General features: G+C 36.9%; 1 protein-coding gene across 4 annotated transcripts in view; it reads left to right on the top strand.

Moving 5' to 3' along the window:
* Magi2 (membrane associated guanylate kinase, WW and PDZ domain containing 2) overlaps positions 1-24,081 on the top strand; it is a 1,319,799-nt gene that overhangs the window by 865,042 nt on the left and 430,676 nt on the right. For all 4 annotated transcript variants that reach the window (XM_069996345.1, XM_069996344.1, XM_069996347.1 and 1 more), the window contains exon 6: positions 9,615-9,694. In XM_069996345.1, coding sequence (XP_069852446.1) covers positions 9,615-9,694 — 80 coding nt within the window. The remainder of the gene's footprint in view (positions 1-9,614; positions 9,695-24,081) is intronic.

The raw sequence follows: 24,081 nt of genomic DNA, 5'->3' as shown, positions 1-24,081 counted from the left end.
CTACAAAGCAGTCTCCATGTTGACACAAGAGGCCTCCAATTTATAAACAAACATTTGCCAAAGTAAACTTCTATATTACAAATGGTATTTGTTTAATAAAGTTCTTGGCCTGAAATGCATGCTTCCAGGGGCTAAATGTTCCATAGAGAAGAGTAGCCACAGGGTTAATCTAGATTGACATGCTTTGGGAATCCCATTAAATCGCTCCTTTGTTTGGGAGTCAGTTTACTTAGTGACACAAAAGAGACAGCTATTGCTTTGGCAAAATCAAAAAGACAACAAGAACCTATTTGTTCACTCCCATCTTAGCCAATGGCAGTGTGGACACTGTATTCTGAAATAATACTTTTTTTTTTTTTTAATGCAGGCTTTTGAAACTGGAAATCACCTCTGTGAAAAATACCATGGTTGGACATGGTTTCCAAATCTTTGTCAGGGATGAATTTGCTTTTAAGCAAAGCAAACACAAAGCAACTGTGTTTTCCCTTATAGTTTTAAGTAAATCATCAGCAACCATTTCTACAAATTGAAAACTTTGCCCTTATCACATAAAATACTTGGGAAACTCGTTGAAAAGAACTGTAAAATCAGTTTGATGGAATGCAACAACACTAGATAAGTGTTTTCTTATTCGAAGTTTAACCTATGTGGCTCCCAGTCACAAAATGTGGACTAAACGTAATTACTTTCTGCAGTAATATTACAAGAAGAGTAAATGTGTTCTACATTTTTATATTATATTTTTTGTCTTGGGCATGCAAAAAATTCAGATATAAAGTAAGTGGTTTAGACAAAATAACATGAAACACATACTCATGATATGCAAAATATTTTTCATAAAACATCTAATGATTGATGTTTGCTAAATACATGAAAAGCTATGTGATGGCAAATTCCCCCAGGAATTATGAAACACCATCAGACTATTATTTAGAAAACTAGTAACCATGATAGAAGTCCCCAACAATAGTAGTTTATGTGTATTATCTACCTACAATTATAAAATAAGAGTGAAACTTTGAATAAATGGAGTCTTTTGAAGAGAGAATTTCCACTGTTACTCTATCACTGTTTTGCATAGTTCTTTTTGAAAGGATGATATAGAAAGAAGGTAAAATCTTTTGGAAATAATAAAATCATGCTGATTTTATTTTATATATGTAATTATTATATGTAATTAATGCATGTATCTTTAAAAATAATGTTTGTGCCAGGTGCTGGTGGCTCACACCTATAAACCTAGCTATTCAGGAGATCTCAGTCACAAGCCAAAGCCAGCCCAGGCAAGAAAGTCTATATGATTCTTATCTCTAACTAATCATCAGAAAACTGGCAATGGAACTGTGGCTCAAAGTGATAGAGTGCTAGCCTTGAGCACAAAAAGGTTCAAGGACAGCTCCCAAGCCCTGAGTTCAAGCCTCACAACCACCACCACCACCACCACCACCAATATTAATAATGATATTTGTTTTTAAAATTCATAAAATACAGTCAATAATCCCTATTATTTTTGTTCCTGAACCTGCAAAAGTACTACAATTGAAACCTTAACATCTACATACAGTTTGTGTAATTGTTGACTCCCAAAACTTTTGCTGGTTTTTAGAGAAAATGGAAGAAAGGAAAGGAGTGTTTAATTACCAAAGTTTCTTGTTAATAAAAGAAAGTACTTCGACAAGACAGAAGCTGGTGCTTCATATTTATAATCCTAGTTAAGAAGAAGGCTAAATTCTTGCCGGGTGCTGGTGGCTCATGCCTGTAATCTTAGCTACGGAGGAGGCTGAGATCTGAGGATCGCGGTTCAAAGCCAGCCCGGGCAGAAAAGTCCATGAGACTCTTATCTCCAATTAACTACCAGAAAACTGGAAGTGGTGCTGTGGCTCAAGCAGTAGAGCATGTGCCTTGAGCTGAAGAGCGCAGGGATAGCGCCCAAGCCCAGAGTTCAAGCCCCACTACCGACAAAAAAAAAAAAAAAAAGGGCTAAATTCTGAGGATTGCAATTCAAAGCTAGCCTAAACAGGAAATATCTGTGATACTTTTACCTCCAATTAAACAACAAAAAAAGCCAGAAGTGAAGCTGTGAATCAAGTTGTAGATCACTAGCCTTGAACATAAAATCTTAGTGACAGTGCCAGACCCTGAATTCAGGCCCCAGGACTAGCATAAAAATGTTAAAAAAGAGGGGCTGGGAAGGTGGCTCAGTGGTAGAGCGCTTGCTTTGCATGCATGAGGCCCTGGGTTCGATTCCTCAGCACCACATAGCAAAAAGAAAAAAAAGCCAGAAATGGCGCTGTAGCTCAAGTGGTAGAGATCTAGCCTTCAGCTGAAGAGCTGAGGGACAGTGCCCAGGCCCAGAGTTCAGGCCCCATGACCAGACCCAAAACAAAACAAAACAAAAAATGTTAAAAAAAAAAAAAAAGGAAAAAAATACTTCCCTATCTTCATGTAATAGTGGAAATGTGGCTTTCATCCAGCTGGCAATATAAAAGGAGAATGGAAAAAAGATAAAGAAGCAAGGAAGGGAAGATGAAAGGAAAAGGAAAGGGAGAAAAGAGAATGTGACTTAAACTGTAAGCAACCCCTCTGTATATCACCTTGACAATAATAAAAAGAAAAAAATTAGAATTGAAATGGGTCTCTCTGAGGACCTAAATATGTTCACCTAAGAAACAGAAAAGGAGTTTGCATCCTAACTAGGAAATCTGAGTGTGAGAAAATAGGAGGAGGCATGAATTGTAGGTACATTCTTTTTGACTTTTAATCCTAATATTCTACCCATTGATAAGCATTTTTATGAACTTAAATATCTTTTTTCCTGATGATACTGGCATTGAACCCAATGATTCCTGTCCACTGGGCAAATACTTTGCCACTGAACAAAATCCCTAGCCTTAAATTAATTGCACACGCACACACACACACACACACACACACACACACACACACACACACACACACACACACACACACAGCCTTTAGCAGATTCTAAGTCCTGATATTCATGTATAAATTATATAAATTCAGGGTTTTTTATATGTTTTTTATTTTAAAAATATTGCACAGAGGGGTTACAGTTACATGAGCAAGGTAATGAGTACATTTCCTATCAAGCATTGTTACCTCCACCTTTGTTTTTCCCCTACCATCCCTTTCCTCCCCACCTCCACAACTACACTCCCTCCCCCACCACCTCACCTCCCCTGCCTAAATTGTAAAGTTCAGTTTTCAACATGGCGTCTTGTGCATCTCATTTTTACAGTGGGTCAACCTATATCCCTATTTAAACATTTTGTTTTTTCCCTTCCCCTCCCCAAATTAGAGAAGTGTATATGCAAGATGAAGTGCACCGACATCAAATACAGTGAAAACAGGAGTTATACCATGGGGAGCAGCATACAAAGAAACCAAAAAAATCACGTGGTACATTATAAATACCTTAGAAACAATAGCAAGAAAGAAAAGACCACTTGTATTCCTGTCTTTGGGTTCATTTTGCTTAACATAATCTTTTTTGTGGGGGGGTGGGTTACAATTACAGGAGCAAGGTAATGAGTACATTTCTTATCAAGCATTGTTGCCTCCTCCTTTGTTTCCCCTTAAATCCCTTTCTATACCTCCCATCCCCCGCCCCGAACCAAAGTAGTAAAGTTCATTTTTCAACATAAAGTCTCATACATCTCATTGTTGCAATGGGTCCACCTGTATCCCTGTTTAAACAATCTGTTTTTTCCCTTCCCCTCCACAAATTATACCAACATCAAATACAGTGAAAACAGGGGTTATACCATGGGGGAGGGACATACAAAGCAACAAAGAAAGCATCTTATAAATATGTTAGAAACAATAGCAAGAAAGAAAAAAACATTTGAGTCCTTATCTTGGGGTTCATTTCGCCTAACATCAACTTATCTGACCTTTTCTACTTGTCTCAGACATATACTAGTAATTGCAAATGAGGAAAACCATGGGACCTATGTTTCTTTGGGCCTGGCTTACTTCACATAATATAATTTTTTCCAAGTCTTTCCATTTCCTAGCAAATGGGGCAATGCCATTCTTGCTTATGGAGGCATAGAATTCCATTGTGTATATATACCACATTTTCTTGATCCATTCATCTACTGAGGGGCATCTGGGTTGGTTCCATGTCTTAGCTATTGTACATAATGCTGTAATAAACATAGTTGTGCTGGTAACTTTAGTATGGTCTTGTTTGTGATCATTTGGGTAAATGCCCAAAAGTGGGATTGCTGGGTCATAGGGGAGCTCTATGTGGAGTCTTTTGAGAATCCTCCATACTGCTTTTCAAAGTGGTTGAACAAGTTTACATTCCCACCAACAATGCAGTAAGGTTCCCTTCTGTCCACATCCCCTCCAGCATCTGTTGTTAGAGTTCTTGATTATAGCCATTCTAACTGGGGTGAGATGGAATCTCAATGTTGTTTTGGTTTTCATTTCTTTTATGGCTAGAGAAGTTGAGCATTTCTTCATGTGTCTATTGGCCATTGTTATTTCCTCTTCAGAGAAGTTTCTTGGTAAGTCTTTAGCCCCCTTATTTATTGGGCAGTTGTTTCTTTGAGGATTTGTTGTTGATGGATTTAATTTTTTGAGTTCCAGGTATATTTTAGATATGAGACCCTTGTCTGTTGTATGGCTAGTGAAGATCTTCTCCCAATCCGTGGGCTTTCTATTGATCTTGCTAGCTATGTCCTTTGCTATGCAGAAGCTCTGCAGCTTCATGCAATCCCATTTGTCCAACCTTTCTTTGATTTGTTGTGTTTCTGGGTCTCTATTAAGAAAATTTCAGCCTGTGCCAAGGAGACCTAGGATTTCTCCTATTCCTTCCTGTAATGTTTTCAGGTGTCTGCTTTGACTACGAGGTCTTTGATCTATTTGGAGTAAATTCTGGGTTTTTAAAAAAAAACTTCAGAAAATATCCAGATTTGAATGAAATAATTTGGATTCAGAGATGATTTGAATAAGAAACGTAAGTTGATAAGGACAATTTTTTCATTAGTATTATTAATACCTTCTCCATCACAACCCAGTATCATTTCCATGAACATGCAGGTTAATAGAATACTAAGTTCTTGACACTCAACACTTCCAAGGGAAGAATTATTACCACTATCTCATAGAAGACAAGGATGCTTCTGACTGACTGGTGGGAACCTAGACTAGATCCTTAGATGCTTCCTGAGGGAAGGAAATTAAACAGTTCCACATGAAAACCAGTGCTAGGTTCTATGTGGCTCTCAGTTCAGACCAGAGGAACCTTAGGTTTGGCATTCAGTTCGATCTGTTCACCAGCTTTTCCATGTTCATATACTAATTTCATAACCTTAGGCATGTTGCCCAATTGCTTCCAGTCTTCATTTGTCTATCTGTAAAATGGAGCTAACAATACTGAGCCACAAAGGCTCTTTAGCATTAAAGATGTGACATGCGTGTTCCTGACAGAGCAGAAACTCCAGATGTGTGAGAGGTGGTAGCAATTTGCAGGGGGAACTGTATGAGCAATAGCTTTCTCTAATGACGTAAAGCATGCTTCATGTGAGGAGAATGATTTCTTGATGTTAATATTTAACCTTCTACTATTGTCAATTTGGTGAAGGTTAAGCTTACAAAATGTATAGATTTCTGATTCATGACAGGTCAGTCTAAGCATATCTTCAAGGCCATCCTGATAGGACTTTAAACTAAATTTCAGACTAGAATGAAATATCATTTCAGGTTTATCCTAGTCCTCTACAATGTCTGAGGATCTACTTTTACATCAGGGAGGATTTTGAATAAACTTAGACAATAAACAATTTGCTTTGTAGGTCATTTTTAATGAATGCCATTTAAAAATGATACTGACTAAACTTAAACATCTATTGACTCTAACAACAAAAAATTTCAATGAGAAAGTTAAAGCCAGCCTCACTCTTGTAGAATATCAAGTCATCAAAATTAAAACAAACATTGCCAGATGCAGGTACCCAGAAGGCTAAGATCTGAGGATTCAGGTTCAAAGCCAGGGCCAGCAGGAAAATCTCTGAGACTCTTATCACCAATTAAGCAACAAAAAGCTAGAAGTGGAGCTGTAGACTCAGTGGCAGAGCACACAAGACCTCATTTCAAGTCCCAGGACTTACACACACACACACACACACACACACACACACACACACACACACACACACACACACACACACACACACACACACACACACACACACACACACACACACACACACACACACACACACACACACACACACACACACACACACACAGAAATCTATTGACAGTTCTTTACATTTAGCTGTAGCCATAATAATATGTAAAACAGTGGATTATTAGGATACAAAGTTACTAGAAAATACATATTCCACCCCTTAGCTAAGGTTCCCTTGCAAATGTAGCCTGCATATGTATATCTCAGTTAAATGACTTAAATTGCAATTTAAGATTAGAATGCATGAGCATTTCCTGATCATATCATTTGTGGGTGTACACAGCCTGTGAAGATACAGAAAAATGAGGTGCATCTGAATCTGCTGTAGTGTAGAAGTGAAAAGAAATCATTTCCTCAAAATTTGAGGGTGTGTACAGATGAAAAAAATCAATCAATGATTCCATTTTAGATGTACTTTCCTGCCCAGCATTTAATCCTGTTTTCAAGTGGAATTATTAAGGTTTAAAAATACATAATTTAAGGGAAGTGCAAAAGCTATTTAGTCTGTTGTCTTCCAAATGCATTAAAAATATCCCTTTTGTAAGGCGTCTTGGAGAAGCATGCAAATTACAAGGCTGGTGAGAACCAGTATTGAAAAATACTGTGCTGTATCTTCATGTGATGTTTAAGACAATTACTGGAGGGAACTACTACCCACATTTACTTTCAGAATCATTTCTGGAGAACAGCTAAAAATGCTGTTAAATATAAGAGACGTGATCTGTCAAAATGTATTAAAATGACACAGTGCTAATGTGAGTTCAACCTAAAAAAAATTCATTCTCTAATGAAATGCTTTATATAAACTCAGGAAGGCTAAGAAGCACAGTTCTCTGCTAAATTAGCTAGTATTAGAGACCCATGGTGGTGTGGTATAGAAATGGTAATTTGACTCCCTGCAGTGGCATACTAATGTCCTTTAATATATATCCATAAGTATATTTGCTTTTCTGAATAAATCTAAAGGGACTAGAAATTACTTTCCTTCCAAAAAGAGAGGGGAAGGATTTGGAGGAAGCAGGTGTGGCAAAAAGAAGAGACATTTATTTCCCTCTTCCCACCTCCTCATATGTACATTGACACACATGTACATGCACACACACTAAGTGTGGACATACTGAACACTTCAAGTGTTTTCTCCCCTTCTTTCTCCAAAATGAGAGTGGCAAGTATGGAATCCAGGCTTTATATCCCCTCATTTAGAAAGTGAGACTCTCCATCCATCATGCAATGATGGGTGAATGGATAAATGAAGACTAGCTGGTCTTCATTTAAGAAAAGGCAAGCTTACATTGACATCACAGAAAGGAGGGCTAGGAGCAGATCAGAATCCAAAATATTTTATATCCTCCCAAAACTTGGTAATGAAGTACCAAAAGACTTCACAGGGGTCAAACTGGAGAAAATGAAAAGCTGGCATGCTCTCCTGATGATTTATTATTTGCTCAGATTCACAGACTTTATCTGATTCAATTATTAGGGCCCTGTTCAGAGGTACCTGTCAGAGAGGCACTCATAAAGGTGAAGAAAGTTATGGTGAATATTTTCTCCTTGTCCCACATGAAAGGCAGAAATAAAAGAGGGAATCTTCCTCAATCATAGGGATTTCATAACCCCCACACAGGTCTCAAAGTCTCCATTTTCAAGATAAGGTTGGTGCTGCACATGGCAGATTGGATAATCATACAGAAAATGCTGTCTGAAGAGGAATTTACCACCTTAGCTTGAATAGGTTTGTTTTCCATGGTCTAGCTGGGCCACATCGTCCTCATTTCTAGTTTGGAACTCCCTCATTAAGGGGGTTTAGTCTCTTCAAGTTTGCTATAAGCTATAGAGCTATGGAGCGGTTTTCTTTCAGACTTCTGAATCAAATTACAAAGCTAGTATTTTTGGTTCTGATGTCTCAAATATAGGTAATTGCCATCAAGGAATGGGAAGCTGTGAAATTACATCATCATTAACAGGTTGACCTCTTTTTCGCCTTGTTCCAGGCTCTCTGATGATCAGGTCCAATTTTTCTGCTTCCAACCTGTTTTACCTTCTTCCCTGCCTTGCCTCATTCATTGATTGTCCTGAATTTTCTTTGTAGAAACCTTACTTATTACCATACTGTGAGTTTTTTTTTTACCTGCCCTTCCCAGTGCTCTCCCAAATGTATTCTTGGTAATGTGTCCCTCAAGTGGACATGGTCCCAAGATATAGCATAAGGTTGTTATGGATTATAAGGTGCCCATAAATCACCTGGATTGCTTGACAGTGATGAATATTCTAATTTTGTTGTTCTGTTGTTCTGTGCAGTACTTGCCAGACCATCAGGTGATTCCAGTGCAGGTGCTGCTGGGACCACTTTCAGAAACACATCTATGCCTGGGCTATGGGCATTCACACCTGTGTGAAATCCTAGCTACTCAGGAGGCTGAGATTTGAGGAATGTGGTTCCAAGCCAGCCCTCACAGGAAAGTCTGTACGACTCTTATCCCTTATTCACTACTAAAAATAAGGTCAGAAGTAGAGTTGTGGCTCAAGTAGTATAGGACTAGACTTAAGTAAAAATAGCTCAGGGCCAGTGCCTAGGCCTTGAGTTCAAGCCCTAGGACCAGTATAAAACACAAAACAAACAAGCAAAAAAAAAAAAAAAGGGAAAAAATAAAGAAAATGAAAAGAGAACTTTTTTTTAGCTTGTTAGCTTTCTAGCAATAGACTTACATGAAATTTTTTTCAGAACAACAACAAAAAAAGTGTTGATTTTTTTTTCATTAATTCCTAGAAATGCCATCCCAGAAACATTAGAACGCAGACATTTTTTTTTTATTCTCTTCCTTCCTGGCTGGTTGAACATATACAGGAGAAAGAGAGCTTAATGTGAGTTAATGAAATTGCTATTAATCACTTCTGGAGAAAATGTAGGAATCCTAAGAACATGTTATAATTTGCTTCACTTCCGTACTGCCTCTGCCAGCTCCGTAGTTAAAAACAACAACAATTGTTTATGAAAAGGGCAGGTTCAGGAGCAAAATAATGCTTTTGCAAAACTCAGGAAACAGTATCAGAGTCTGTAGACTGTGCTCTTCCAACTGGAGAATCCTGTATTTGTAATAAATTCCTTTTGCTCTGGATGAGTTCTGCATTTTCAATGAGGTTAACTTGGCAACATCCTAGTTGATTTTAATAAAAATAGCTGCTTTGAGGACAGGGAGCTGAGGTTGCCAAATTTACAGCTGCCTTGCACAATTACTCTTACACCTCCTTCAGGGCTACTTAGAACCAGTAAGCAAATTAAGTGTATCGATTGCAATTTTGTTGGACTAACCCCGTTTATTTTTTTTTCTTCAGGAATACACTTGATTCGTTTTAGTATGTGTCTGTTCAGAGTGGTCTCTTTTCTTTTCAGCCATAACACAAAGACAACATCATGGCTGGATCCACGACTTGCGAAAAAGGCTAAACCTCCAGAAGAGTGCAAAGAAAATGGTAGGTTATTAAGTTTTTATGTGGTTTCAGCAATGCACTTTGAGAATGTGTGTTTGTGTGTGAGTGTGTGTGTGTGTCTCATCCAGAGACTCACCAAAAAAACAATCTTGTGGAAGAAAATTTCTAACTGTAATATTTAATGCTCAGATAGGAGAGAAAATTAACTCAGCATTTTAGCAGGGCCATGTGGGTTTGCTTTTCTTCCCTGAATATCACATCTCTGTCATCTCCATGGGTTCTGTTTGACTCCTGGCCTGACTTTCCACCACCTCCTAAGGACTTTTTGTTTGCAAAATGTCTCTATGAGCACTCTGATCTTTCCACTGGAGTCAGATAGGATGCGAAGACAAATAATGTGGTGAAATTACAAATAATATCTGATTTTGTGTTCAAAGGAAATGCAATCTGCCAGTTATTGAACCAATATTTATATATATACATATATATATATACACACACGTCCTGTTTTTCTTTTAAATACATAAATAAAATAACCAGTTGCATGATGTCTTAGATTATCCTTGCTGTTTTCCAGTTCTCAGTGTAAATATTACAGACTTGTTTTAAAATAGATTGTTTATGTGCATGTGAAGAATTTTTAAAAAGTAACTTAGATTAGTAGATAAACAAAAATCCCTGATTTTTCTCATAAAGGATATAGATAAATTCTGTCATTGATGATACTTGTATGCTTTTTAAGATATTGAATTTAATGTTAACAGAATACTTAGTATCTAGCTAAAATGATAGTGTGTTCTGCTGATGGTTTAATTGCCCATATTCATAGTCTTTAGCTTATCAAACTACTGGAGCCCTGTTTAGAGGTACCTGTCATTGAAGAGCTATTAAGGGGGGGAAAAGTGACTGAATATTTGAACTTTTAGGAAAGTTTTTATAAAGTCAACTTTTACAAGACCTATAATGTTGAAAGTCTATTCATTTTAACGGCAATTCTAGCTTTCTCAAATATTATCATGCATTCCTCTTACAAGACAACTTTTCAAAGTTTAGACATAGTACTTAGTTAAATTAAAAATGACAAAATGCTGTTTTGTGTATAGATGTATAAATATCAGTATCATATTTAATTTCATATCCATATCCATAATTCTTTCCCTTCTATATCTTAGTATAACTCTGTGAGATTGAATTAAATAAAATTATTTCATGATCTGAACTCTTGTGCACAATTAGGTTACATTTCATTGACACCAATAAGACCTCACTGGGAATTGTGATAGGTTATAAATTAAAATGACCTGATTTGTTATTCCTGAGCATTACAATTTACTTATGCCACAGATGTTAGACTCCTTAGTACATACTAATTAAAATGAATTGAATATTTTTGCAGTTCTGTGACATATGAACTTCTCAGCTGCCTTGCTTCTTTCAGTTGTTCTTTTTATTTTAAAAAAAAGCTATTAGCCAAAATTTGAAATCTTGCAGGAGATGGATATGTATCATTTTGTATCGTTATAATATTTCAATGTGACCAGTTTTTAGTAAATCTGAATTTGTCTGTCTTCTCAGGGTGGTAAATGCTTAAAATACAATGCCAATGACTTATGAGCTACATTTAACTGAAATATGACTGCAGAAAGCCAAGCAAGGTGGCTTATACCTGTAAGTCCAGATATTTAGGAGGCAGAGATCTGGAGGACTGAAGTTCAAGTCCAACCCAGACCAAAATTATACATTAGTAAGCCCCTCTAGTCCTAGCTACTGGCACTGTAGCCAGCCTGAACAAAAGCAAGAACCTATATGAAAAATAACCTAATAACAAAAAAGATCTAGAGGAGTGGTTCAAGTGGTCAAGCACTTTGTTAGTAAGCCCAAGGCCCTGCATTTACACAATATTGAATAAAGGAAGGAAGGAAGGAAGGAAGGAAGGAAGGAAGGAAGGAAGGAAGGAAGGAAGGAAGGAAGGAAGGAAGGAAGGAAGAGAGGAAGGGAGGGAGGGAAGGAGGTGAGGGAGGGAGGGAGGGAGGGAGAGAGGAGAGAGAGAGAGAGAGAGAGAGAGAGAGAGAGAGAGAGAGAGAGAGAGAGAGAAAGAAAGAAAAGAAAGAAAGAAAGAAAGAAAGAAAGAAAGAAAGAAAGAAAGAAAGAAAGAAAGAAAGAAAGAAAGAAAGTCATAGAAAAGAGTTTATCAGGAATATTTACAGCTGTTCAATTACTATTTGTTTTCATTTTCTACAAAATAAATAATTCATAGGCTTGAGTCCACATATTATTGGAATGTTACATAATGGAAACTACATCTAACTAATTGTAATGATTTTTTTCTATACATACAGTTTCTTGCCAAGAAAGATGGTTTTAGGTAACATTATCACTATGCTTTTTTTTTCTTTTTGTTTAAATAGTGTTGGCTGCCGTTGTTTGTTTAAAATGTTCAATGTTAAGAGTGCTCTTCAGCCTGCTAATCAAATCAGTAGTAAATCACACATTAGCTCAGGCATACAAAGTTAGTGGAGCAGTCTTGTGAATGTTGGAATTAGGGTAAAATGTGTTATTAAAAAATGTAACTGAGCTTGGAACCAGTGGCTCACCCCTGTAATCCTAGCTACTCAGGAGATTGAGATCTGAGCATCATGGTTCAAAGCCAGCCTGGGCAGTTAAATCTGTGAGACTCTTAACTTAAACACCAAAAAAGCCAGAAGTGGAGCTGTGGCTCAAGTGATAGAGTACTAGACTTGAGTAAAAGAAAAGAAGCTAAAGGACAGCATACAGGCCCTGAGTTCAAGCCCCAGTATCAGCACCAAAAAATAAAAATAAATTGTAACTGTTGCAAATGATGACATTTTTCTCTAGCTAGGAATACGATTCTTCTGGTGGACAGATAGAGGGAAAGCTGATTACCCTCACCCAATCAGAATCAAGCTAGCAGTGTGGTGGCGTGGGTTCTGCTAAGACTCAGTCATCTTTAGTTTGTCCCATTCCTGGTTGCATTTGTGTGCCAGAGTTTTTACCCAGCAGACTAGTGCAGGTTGGCAAGCACTGTCTAACCAGGGCCAGGTAGTAAATATTTTAGGCTTCGTGAATCATCTCATCTCTTGGCAATTACTTATTGTGAGAAAACAGCCAAAGTCAATATATAAAGGGCAGGGATCTGTACCAATACAGTTTCATTTATGAACATAGAAATTTCAACCTTCTGTACTTTCATATACCAAAATATTAGATTTCTTTTGACTTTTACCTTAACCATTTAGAAATGTATAAACTATTCTCTTAGGGACTGGACTTAATCTACAGAAACATATCAGCATCCTGTGTTTATGTGAAGGCTTTCCTTTAATAGTTTTGAAACTAATATTTTAAGTACTTTGCTCTCAGAAGGCTGAGATCTGAGGATATCAGTTTGAAGCCAACCCAGGCAGGAGAGTCTGTGAGCTTATCTTTAATTAACCAACAGAACACCAGAAGTAAAGTGTGACTCAGGTGGTAGATTCCTACTTTGATGAAAATAGCTAGGCTCCCTGAGTGCATGTGCGCATGTGTGCACGCGCGTTTACGCGCGCGCGCGCGCGCACACACACACACACACACACACACACACGACAAGACAGAAAGAAAATTTAAAGTGCTTTTTGAAAGTTTTATTTTTCCATGGAGACCCTGAGGCTTCAGAATTTGACCAATGTCAGGGGATAATTGACCCCATTGCTAAAATATCTCAGGCTTACATTTTGCCACTCAAATCTCTGAAGTTTACTCAGTTCTGCATGGTCCTCTAACTTCCATCAGAAGCCTTTTCCCCAAGCCAAGTCTCATGTCCATAGAGCTAACTCCTGCACCTCACCAAGCCCTCTTCTCTTGAGCCTTAGATCATAGACTTTGTTGCTTCTGCAGTTTTGGGATCCCCTGAAACTACTTATTTTTAACATTTTAACTCGAATTACTATTTTAGTATCAGTTCAAGTTCTTCATTCCATCCTCCCTAGAAGGGAAAACTGTAGTGAAGTAGTTTTGAAATTGCATATCTTGGATGTTACTGATCATAATATCATTTTCATTTTAAGTGATTATGGCATACATTATGTATGTGTACATACTACAAATGTAACTGTAAGCATGGGAATATGAGAATTCAGATTATGGGCACTTCATCCGATGAGTTACACAAGTGCACATAATTTCTTGTCAGTCACAATGAGAGGAAGCTAAGTGAAAGATCATCGGAGAGACATATCAACTCATTTAGGATATCCTTTAGCAGAACTGAAGGTATGGTAGACGGCAATCTTCTAGTAAGGGAAGCTAATCAAATCAAGAGTGAAAGGCCTTGAGTCCAAAGCCTGGTACCAGAACAAAAGAATTGTTTATTATTATCTTTAGGATAGAGGGAAAAAATACTCAAGTATTTTCTCCACCATATCAAGGGATTAATATGGGCGGCTCTCTTCAAGTGAAATAATGCATCTCAAAGAAATACTTATTCTGTTAAGGTTAATCATTTTACCTTTTTATTTGAAGGATAATTCTGCTGTTAAACAAAAAAAAATGTGTTTCTTTCTCCCAAAATACAGTGGAAAATGCCAAAGTCATCGTGATCAGAGCATTCGTCATAGCTCTGTGCATTTCTGGCATGTTAGCTTCGGTCTACAGGGCAGAAAAGAAGTCTCCACCTACTACTGGATTCTAATAATAGGATTTGGGGGTGTGCTGTTTAGCAAGCCAGGGTATCCTTATTTAAAACCCATAGAAATAGCAGTTAACTGTTAAAAAATTCTTATACAAAGTGAGTTCAATGTGTATGAACTACCACCATATTTCTCCCTTCAGAATCAGCAGTGTGGAATTTCTTGAGACCTTTTCAGTCATAGACATTGTGACACACACAAGTTAGAGAAAACATCAGCAGTGAAGGAAGCATTATGGATTTCTTTATTTCCCTTGAAGTTGAAGTGTGATTCAGTTTAATAGAACCTACCAGTTATTGGTGGCACACATCTATAATCCTAGCTACTCAGGAAGCTGAGATCTGAGGATGGTGGTTCAAAACCAACCCAGGCAGAAAAGTCCATGAGATTGTTTATCTCCAATTAAACAGCAAAAAGCCAAAAGTGGAGCTATGCCTCAAGTTGCACAATGCCCCCCAAAAAAGTAAAAACACAAAGCCCTAAATTCAAACCCCAGGAAAAAAGTCAATAGGACCACACCTTTACATTAAGATGAAATTTAAGTGTGATTTGGGGTCAGGGAAAGATGATGTTGAATCAAACCCAAATCTGTGTGCTCTTGTGTATGGGAGCCCGGGAATTCCTTTCCTGCAGAATGGGGAGTGAGCCTATTTCTTGCAGACAACTGAAAGTACAGAAAACCTAAGAATTTTTGCCCCATAACTTCTAAATTACTATGTATTTCTTTTCTTTCAGATAGAAGTTAGAGGCAACAATTGAGCCTCATAAAAGATGCCAGGAGGGGGGAGGAGAAGAAAATTCAGAGTAGTAGGACTATCTTAATAAATTTAAAATACTTTAGGATTTATGGGGGGATTGAATTTAACAAATCCTTGTAGGCTAAAATTATCCACATAGCTAATCCTAGCCTGATATCAATAGATTGGGGTATCCCTTTCTGTTCTGTTAAACTATCAATTCTCATAAAATTATAACTACATTTGTTTAATTGACTGGGTGGCTTCATATCTGTATTTGATATCTACAGGAGTAAGTTTTCTTATTTTACTACGGAAAAAGTATCACACCATCTTCACCTATTTACATAACAACACATTTCACCTTATAATAACTAATGCTTTCAATTATTTATCCTATCTTTCAAAAATTGAAATATATGTGAAGAGAGTAAACCATATTTATATAGTTATTAAACAAATTTTTCAAGTAATGGAGCTTATCCTTTAAAAATAATAGAAAATACTACATTTCAAGTCATTTTAAAGTAAGTTTTCTAAAATGAGAGAGATAAAGAGTTACATATTTATATTTTCTAATTCTATTCTTACACTGCGTACATTCTTCTTATATACAGAGATTCTGCCTTGCATTCTCATTACAATTTACTAATAACTAATATCCTAAGTTTCAAGAGATTTATAAATGAATTAATTCCACTTGTAAACATCTAAATTTTTTTTAAATCTGGTAAATTGGATAAGATTATGTTTGTAAAGCACCTTGAATCTTTTCTACTATGAAGAATTCATGAAAAATATTTTAACAATATTTGCTATTCAAGTACTAAAAGATCTAAATTATTAAAATATATTTATATGTAAATATTGATCACCTATCTTGAAATATTAGCATTTGAATTTAATTTTGTTTCTTTGCTGATAGCTTGGATATTATTATCAAAAATAAGAAAATGTCAAATAATTTAATAGAAACAGTTCATTGTTTCAGCTAACTGGTAATCATGATTTTCTATAGCAACACTTTGAGGTTGCTCCATTATGTAGCATAGTACCCTTTCTAGTAATTTTGGCTCCAAATTACTCTGAATATACGAAGAATTTAGGAATATATATTTTCAGTCAGGTAACTAATGCAGTTCACTCAAATCATGTAGGATGGGCATTCCACTTTCCATTGGTACCAAGTTTTAGGTGATCTATAGCGACTACCTGTTCTAACTGGTCTGAGTATTTGGTATTAGTTTATATAAAGACCATGAGTATTAAAAGAAACTGGCCAGCTACTTCCCAGAGTGTCTGTACTCTGTCACATTCTCCTCAGCAGTGAACTGGTCGTTCCGTTTCTCTGAATCCTTGGCAGCATTTAGTGTTATAATTTTCTGACCAGGTGCAGTGGTTCGTACCTGAAATTCCAGCTTGTTAGGGAGATGGCAATAAGAAAGCTTACAGTTGGACAACAGCTCAGGCCAAACGTTAATTAGATCTCTGGGTATGGTGGTGCACCTTTGTAATCCCAAGTACACAGGAGGCACAGGATCTGCTCTATTCAAAAACTCAAAACTCTGTCTAAAACATAAAGTAGGAAAGGTCAGAGGTGTAGGTCAATTGGTAAAGTGCCTGCCTAGCAAGCATGAGGGTTTAAGTTTAACCCCCAGTACTGTTTTCACTGTATTTGATGTTGATTTAATTGGGGGAGGGGAAGGAAAAAACTAACATGTTTAAATAGGAATACAGGTTGACCCATTGCAACAATGAGATGTAGAAGACTCTATGTCATAAAACAAACTTTACAATTTAGGTGGGGGTGAGGGGGTGGGGGTGTAGTTGTGGAGGTGGGAGGGAAGGGATGGATGGTAGGGGCAAAAAAAGGAGGAGGCAACAATCCTTGATAAGAAATGTACTCATTGCCTTGCTCATATAACTATAACCCCTCTGAATAGTATTTTCACAATAAAAAGCTTATTTAAAAAAGTAAGCAGTTTTCATTTTCCTTTTAGCCATTCTAATGATATCTATTGGTACTACCTATTAGTTTCCATAAACATTTTGTGTAATTACTTGTTAGCTGTCTGTCCTAAGTAGTAGAATGCCAAATCATGTCTTCTGTTCAATGTTGATCTTTAAATTGAACGTTCAAGGTTCTTTATTTGTTCTAGGTAAGAGTCCTTTCATTAGATATGGTATTTACAAACACATCCTTTGTCTTTTCATAGTCTTCACAGGTCTTTTGCAGAGAAATGTTTGTATTGGATAAGTCTAATTTATCACCTAAAAAAATAAATCCACTAGCCCTAGATCCTGAAGATTTTCTCATTTTTTCCCCAAATATTGTATAGTTTTATGATTTATATTTAAGTGCCCTACTTTTTTGTTTATTTGTAAATAAAGTTGCACTTCACTTTCTTTTTTCTTTGCCTAAGTTATCCTATGATTTTCACACCATCGGTTGTTGAAAGGCTAGCCTTCCTCCAATGAACTGCATGTGTTTCTTTGTTATATGTAATTGGGTTCCATTCATCTGTGTGTCTGTCCCCTCTCCAGTACCATATAGTACCATATTGCCTTCATTACTGTAGCTGTATGGCAAGCCTTCATTTGGTACAGTGATCTTGCCTACTTTATTCTTGATCAAAATTGTTCTCACTATTTTCAGTCCTTTGCTTCTCCACATAAAATTTTAGACTAAGCTTGTCTGTGACTGTAAACATTTTGCTGGGACTCAGATACGACTCGCATGAAGCTCATAATTAAGTGTGAAAACAATATCTTTAATAATTTGAGTGCTTTCATCCATGAATGTAAGTCTTCCAATTGTTTGACTTTGAAGTCTTCCATTAACATTTTGTGATATTCAGAGAAAGTATATCAATGGTGCTTTTTAGTGGACACATCAACATATCAGGTTTCAGCAATGTAAATGTTACTGTATATTTAATCTCAGTTCAGCAGTGTTCATTTTTATTATCTTTAAGTAGTTGACAGAGATTTTAATTCAACATGTCAGTTTATAATGAAAATGCATCTTGATCATTATCATTGCTTCTATCATTCCCTCCCATCTCTCCAAACTCCACCCATCTCTTCACATTTCCTGGTTCCATTTTCTCATATGTACATTGAATATTGTGACTTTATTCACCCACTCTTCCTCTCTCCATTGATCTGCCCTCTCTTCCTTTAGCTTCCTCTACCCCATTCAATAATACATGCTTCATTTTCCAGATATTCCTGGTATTTTGTTACATTCTCAGTTAGGTGCTCAAAGGAGTTACAGCATTTCAATCTTTCCCTTTTTCTAAAGATACAGAAATGTAATTGATTTTTATCATGTTTTTTTTGTATGCTTTTTATTTATAAGAATACTGTACAGAGGGGTTACAGTTACATGAGCAAGGTAATGAATACATTTCTTATTGAGCATTGTTGCCTCCTCCTTTGTTTTTCCCCTACCATCCCTTCCCTCCCACCTCCACAACTGCCCCCTACTCTACCATCCCTCTCCTGCCAAAGTTGTAAAGTTAGTTTTCAACAGTATTTTGTACATCTCATTGCTACAATGGGTTAACCTGTATACTTATTTAAGCATTTTGTTTTTTTCCCTTCCTCTCCCCAAATTAGAGAAATGTATAACAAGATGCAGGGCACAGACATCAAATACAGTGAATCCCATAATCTGGCTGAACTCATTCATGATTCATAGGCATTTTTTTCTTACATGCCTTATGATTTCTACCTAAAAAGTTATTTTCCATTTATATAGTCATAAGATGTTTCTTATTTAGTCTATTGATATGATATAGTTATATGAAATGATTTTTAAAATCGTGAACAAGCTTTCATACTGAAGATGAGTCTCACTTAGGCAGTGTGTAATTCTTTTTATATATTTCATTATTCAACATGCTAATATGAGACTGAAGATTTTTATCTCTACATTTTTGAGCAATATTGGTTTGCAGTTTTCCTTTTTTTTTTTTCTTTTTTTTTTTTTTAATTGTATTTTATTTTATTTGAGAACATACTGTACAGGGGGGCTACAATTACATGGGCAGGATAATGCATACATTTCTTACCAAGCATTGCAGCCTCCTCCTTTGTTTACCCTTCACTTCCCTTCCCCGCCTCCCCCCTCCCCCCACCCAATTTTACCCCCCTCCCCCCACCCAATTATACCCCCCTCCCCCCCCCCACACACCGACATTGTAAAGCTGGTTTTGACATGACATTTTGTACTTCTCATTGTTGCAACAGGTCCACCTGAATCCTTAAACGACTTGTTTGTCCCCATCTCCTGCAGTTTTCCTTTTATGTATCCATTTTTGGGTATCAAAATAAGGTTGATATGCACCCTTACCTCTTCTGTTTTCTGGGAGAAATTGTATAAAACTGGTGTGATTTTTTCTTTAAATTTTTGGCAAAAAAATCTGTGAAACTACCTGGCTTTGAGGTTTATACCAAGGGAATTGTAATTATGAATTCAGTTGCTTTGATAGTGATAGAATTATTCCACTCATGTTCTTCATCTTATTTTAATTTTGGCTATTTGTGGTTTCATAGAAACTGGTTCATTTCTTCCATGTTGACAGATAAGAAAAGTTATCAATTTTTCCCTAAGCTTTTGAGATTGTTAAACAAATTTTATGCATGCATCTTTAATTCCACTGCTCTAGCATTGTTGCAGCAAGATTTTAATTTATATTATTTGATTTTCTATTGATAAATTCAATTTGGTGCTTTTTAATGCTGCCTGGTTTAAAAATCCTTGAATCAATATTCAGCATTTTTATTTATATTAGTGCCAGTTGATTGTATCTTCTCATCCAATTTGTGATTGTTCTAGTTCTTAGAAATGAGGAGTTACAGTTGAGTTTACCCCAGATATTTTCGATAGAGTCTTTGAAAAACATGGGCATGTCTGAAATCTTTTATTTTAGTAGACAGTGTTCCTGTTTGGGTTTGGTGCGTAGGTTCTGGCCTATTTTTTAGGCTGTGGTTCCAGGTGCAATTTAATTTTTGAAGCCCTTGCAATGCTATTTAGGTCTGCTGAGTTCTTCTGCCTTTTGAGCTTCTAGTCCATCCCTTCTGGTGGAGAAGTGGTTGCAAAAGATGCTTCTGTAGGTCATCCATTGTCACTAGTATGGACATGAGATGCTGAGTCTGAGTGGTGTAAAGTGTAACTTTAATGTTGCATCCTACCCATGTGGTCCTGGCAGAGGTAGGACAAGGAAAGTTGCCTACATGCAATCTGTAGCTGTCACCAAGTCAGGACCATCAAGTTGCCACTGCTCATGAAGAGTGTGCCAGCCTCTGTAGGCACTATTAATGCTGCCACAATAGGAGAAAAGACCCTACCACTGGAATTAGGCAGGGGTCAGACATGAGGCTGCCCCTGTCTCTCTGATCCTTTTTTTCTGTCTATGTTCCTCGAGACATGTTCCTCATTTGATTTCTTCCTCCTTTTGAACATATGCCTGCCCTCTATTCCAAGCTAAAATCTCCTGATGCCTCGTCTAACACAGATGAGAGACTATAGAAAATAGAAGCACACTGTGGCATCATTCCTTAACTCATAAGGCCCCTAGACAATCTATCTACTGTCTTTCAGACTTTTTTTTAATGATTGTCCATTGAATTATTTCCAGAAGTTTTAGTTGCATTGAAAGGGAGAAAAAGAAAATGAAAATTAAGTCTACACAATCTTGCTCAAGACCCAATGTCTAAATGTGGCATTTTTGAACCAAATGATAATGGCATTTAAAGGTTTAGAAGCATTTTTGCATACATTCACTCTATTGGAAATACCAACAGTGTGACATACGTCCAAGTTTTTAATTCCCATTTATCAGATAATGATGCTGTTAGACTTCAAGGTCCTCCTTCAATAAGTATAAATAGAAAAGAATAAAATCCAGGACATTGAGTTTAAGATCAGAATTGGTGTTATATCCATTGAGTAGACCATACGATGCCACACTGCAGCCAAAAAGATTAAATTGAAAGAACTGGTTAAAAAGAATCCCATTGGTTGGGTGCAGGTGGCTCACACCAACTCAGGAGGCTGAGATCTAAGGATCACGGTTTACAGCCAACCCAGACAGAAAAATTCATTAGACTCTTATCTCCAATAAACTACTCAGAAAAATCTGAAAATGGTGTTGCAGCTCAAAGTGGTAGAGCACTGTCCTTGAGCACAAAAAGCCTCAGGGACAGCACCCAAGCCTTGAGTTTAAGTCCCAGGACTGGGGCGGGGGGAAGCTTTCACCTTAAAATTTTGCATTTAAACTGAAAAGAAAGTTTTTGAATGCATTCTCAGAGTTTTCTCTGGGCCATCACATCCATAAGAATAGACATTGTAATAGATCATTGTAATTAGAATCTAAGTATTTCAGATGTCATATGATTTGTATTCTTAAACTAACAAGGTAAATTTAGTTTTCTGAAAGGTGCTTTAAAATATTGAATTGTATTTTGTGTTCCTCTTTTTATTTTCTTTTGCAAAAGATGGGCTTCTTGTTTCCTATACTTTTCAAAATGTTTGCTACAGTCCACATTATATTGGAACAATCTCTGTAAAAGCTAAATGTGGGTCTCTGTCAATCGTACTGCTAGGCATGGTACTGTGTCCCTCAGTTAAAGATCTCAGAGGTGCAGAGAACAAAACAGAAAGATAAAGCGTGATGTGAATATTATAGATAAGTTCTTGCAGAAATGGGAGAAACTGATCCAGATCATCAACACAAAGCCATCATTGAACATTAACGATGACTTATAGTTGGCAGGAGGTGGGGGAGGGGGGAGAGGTTTAATTTCAGCTACTGATTCCCCTCTCAGTTCATATAATTTCAAGGTTTTCTAAATGCTACTCATCATAAAGTAGTGCTTTCCAAAACTACTATTAAAATAAAACACACTTTATTATTAGTTAGGGTGAAGAATGAACACATGATATAATTCAGTGTGTGCCTATGGGCTAACCATTACAAATCTAAAATATCTAGTTTAATGTATTTTTAAGAGGTCACTCATATAGCCACCCATGTTTCTATGAATGGGAAGAAGGAAGGGAGGAAGAAAGGGAAGGAGAGTCAGAGGGAGGGAGGGAGGCAGGAAAGAAGGAAGGAAAAGGGAATATAGGAAGGAAAGAATAAAGGAAGGAAAAGGAAAGGAATTGTTGCTCTAGGTCTATGCATGATGGTGCAGGCCTGGTCTCTAAGCATTAGGGAGCTGAGGCAGGAGAGTTATTAATTCAAGACCAGTCTGGACTATATGGTGAGACTTTGTCTCAAAAAGAAAAAAAATTGAAAAGAATAGAAACATCTTAATCTCTTTCCCATTACATTTTTAACTCATTACCACATCATTTCTTTTTGGCTGAACTAAATCCTTTCTTTAAGGCTGATTTCCCCCCCCCCTCCCATTGCCTACCCAAAATGCTTCAAGGCTACCAAAAAAAAAAAGTGCCTTCTAGCTCTCATGGCATATAGTGTCAGAAATTCACTTACTCCCTTATCACAATTTATCTAACTGCAAACAAAGCAAGTTGATCTATTCTTCCATATTTGGAGACTCGGTGTGCTTGTAGAATGGAAGTATTAGTTGTGAAATAATGCAAATAAAAACAACTGCTGATCCCTGTTTTTGAAGAGCAATATGGTAGAGAAGACAATATATAAGTAGTGAATGATCAATCATGTGAGAAACTGTTACCATTTACCACATAACAGAAAAAATAACACCCAATTGACTAGGCATTGAATGCTAAGAGAAGAGTGGATGAAAGGTGGTGTTTGAGCACATTCTATGGATAGATGGCTTTTGGAGCATTCGTAATGTTCAGGCCCCACTGGATGGTTCAGTGTGGTAAGCTTGTCTTTACCCATTCCTCCCAGGTATGCTTCCCATTCCCATGGCTTTGCCTTATGTCTACATGCTAATGAGTGAATTTTTTCTTAAAACTCTGATTACTTCTGTCTGCTATTATACATCCATACAAGTTCTATAATACCCAATGCTCACATCTTCATTAGAGTTTCTTTCTTTTTTTTATTATTGTGAAAATACTGTACACAGGGATTACAATTACATGGGCAATATAATGAGTACATTTCTTATCAAGCATTGTAGCTTCCTCCTTTGTTTCCCCTTCCCATCCCTTCCCATCCTCCCTGTGCCCCCCCACCCAATCTTCCCTGCTCCCCCCACCAAAGTTGTAAAGTTTGTTTTTGACATAATGACTTGTACATCATATTGTTGCAATGGGTCCACCTGTATCCCTATTTAAACGATTTGTTTTCCCCTTCCCCTCCACAAATTATACCGACAAATACAGTGAAAGCAGGGGTTATATTGTGGGGGAGGGACATAACAAAGCAACAAAGAAATAATCTTATAAATGTGTTAGAAACAATCACATGAAAGAAAAAAAAACATTTGAATATATATCTTAGGGTTCATTTCCCTAACATCACCTTATCTGACCTTTTCTGCTTGACTCAGACATATACTAGATATTGCAAATATTACATCATTATTGCTAGGTAATTGTACACTGCCTTCACCTACCACATCTATGTTTGTTATGTTAACTTTTAAGTCATCCATTAAAATACATTAAGTGAGTTATGAACCTTGTCCTTTTCATTAATAAACTATTAGTTTTACATTTTTATCCTAATCTTTATTCAATATTTTAATCTACAAAGGGCCTCATAGAGGAAAACAATTCTTCGTCTTTATCTTCTTCTGTCTTTCAGTTGTGGGGGCTGAACTCTGGGCCTGGACACTGACCCTGAGCTCTTCAGCTCAAGGCTAATGCTCTACCACTTGATCCATAGTGCCACTTCCAGCTTTTTCTGCTTATGTGGTGCTAAGGAATCAAACCGGGGTATCTTGCACACAAAGCAAGTGCGCTACCATTGAGCTACCTTCCCAGCCCCAAACTATACCTCATGATTCCTTCCTTCCTTCCTTCCTTCCTTCCTTCCTTCCTTCCTTCCTTCCT

Source organism: Dipodomys merriami, unplaced genomic scaffold (genome assembly GCF_024711535.1).
Source record: "Dipodomys merriami isolate MVZ:Mamm:240054 unplaced genomic scaffold, mDipMer1.0.p SCAF_5, whole genome shotgun sequence".
NCBI classification, from domain to species: Eukaryota; Metazoa; Chordata; class Mammalia; order Rodentia; family Heteromyidae; genus Dipodomys; species Dipodomys merriami.
Note: the sequence above shows the minus strand (reverse complement) of the source record. Positions and strands in the feature narration are given on the sequence as shown.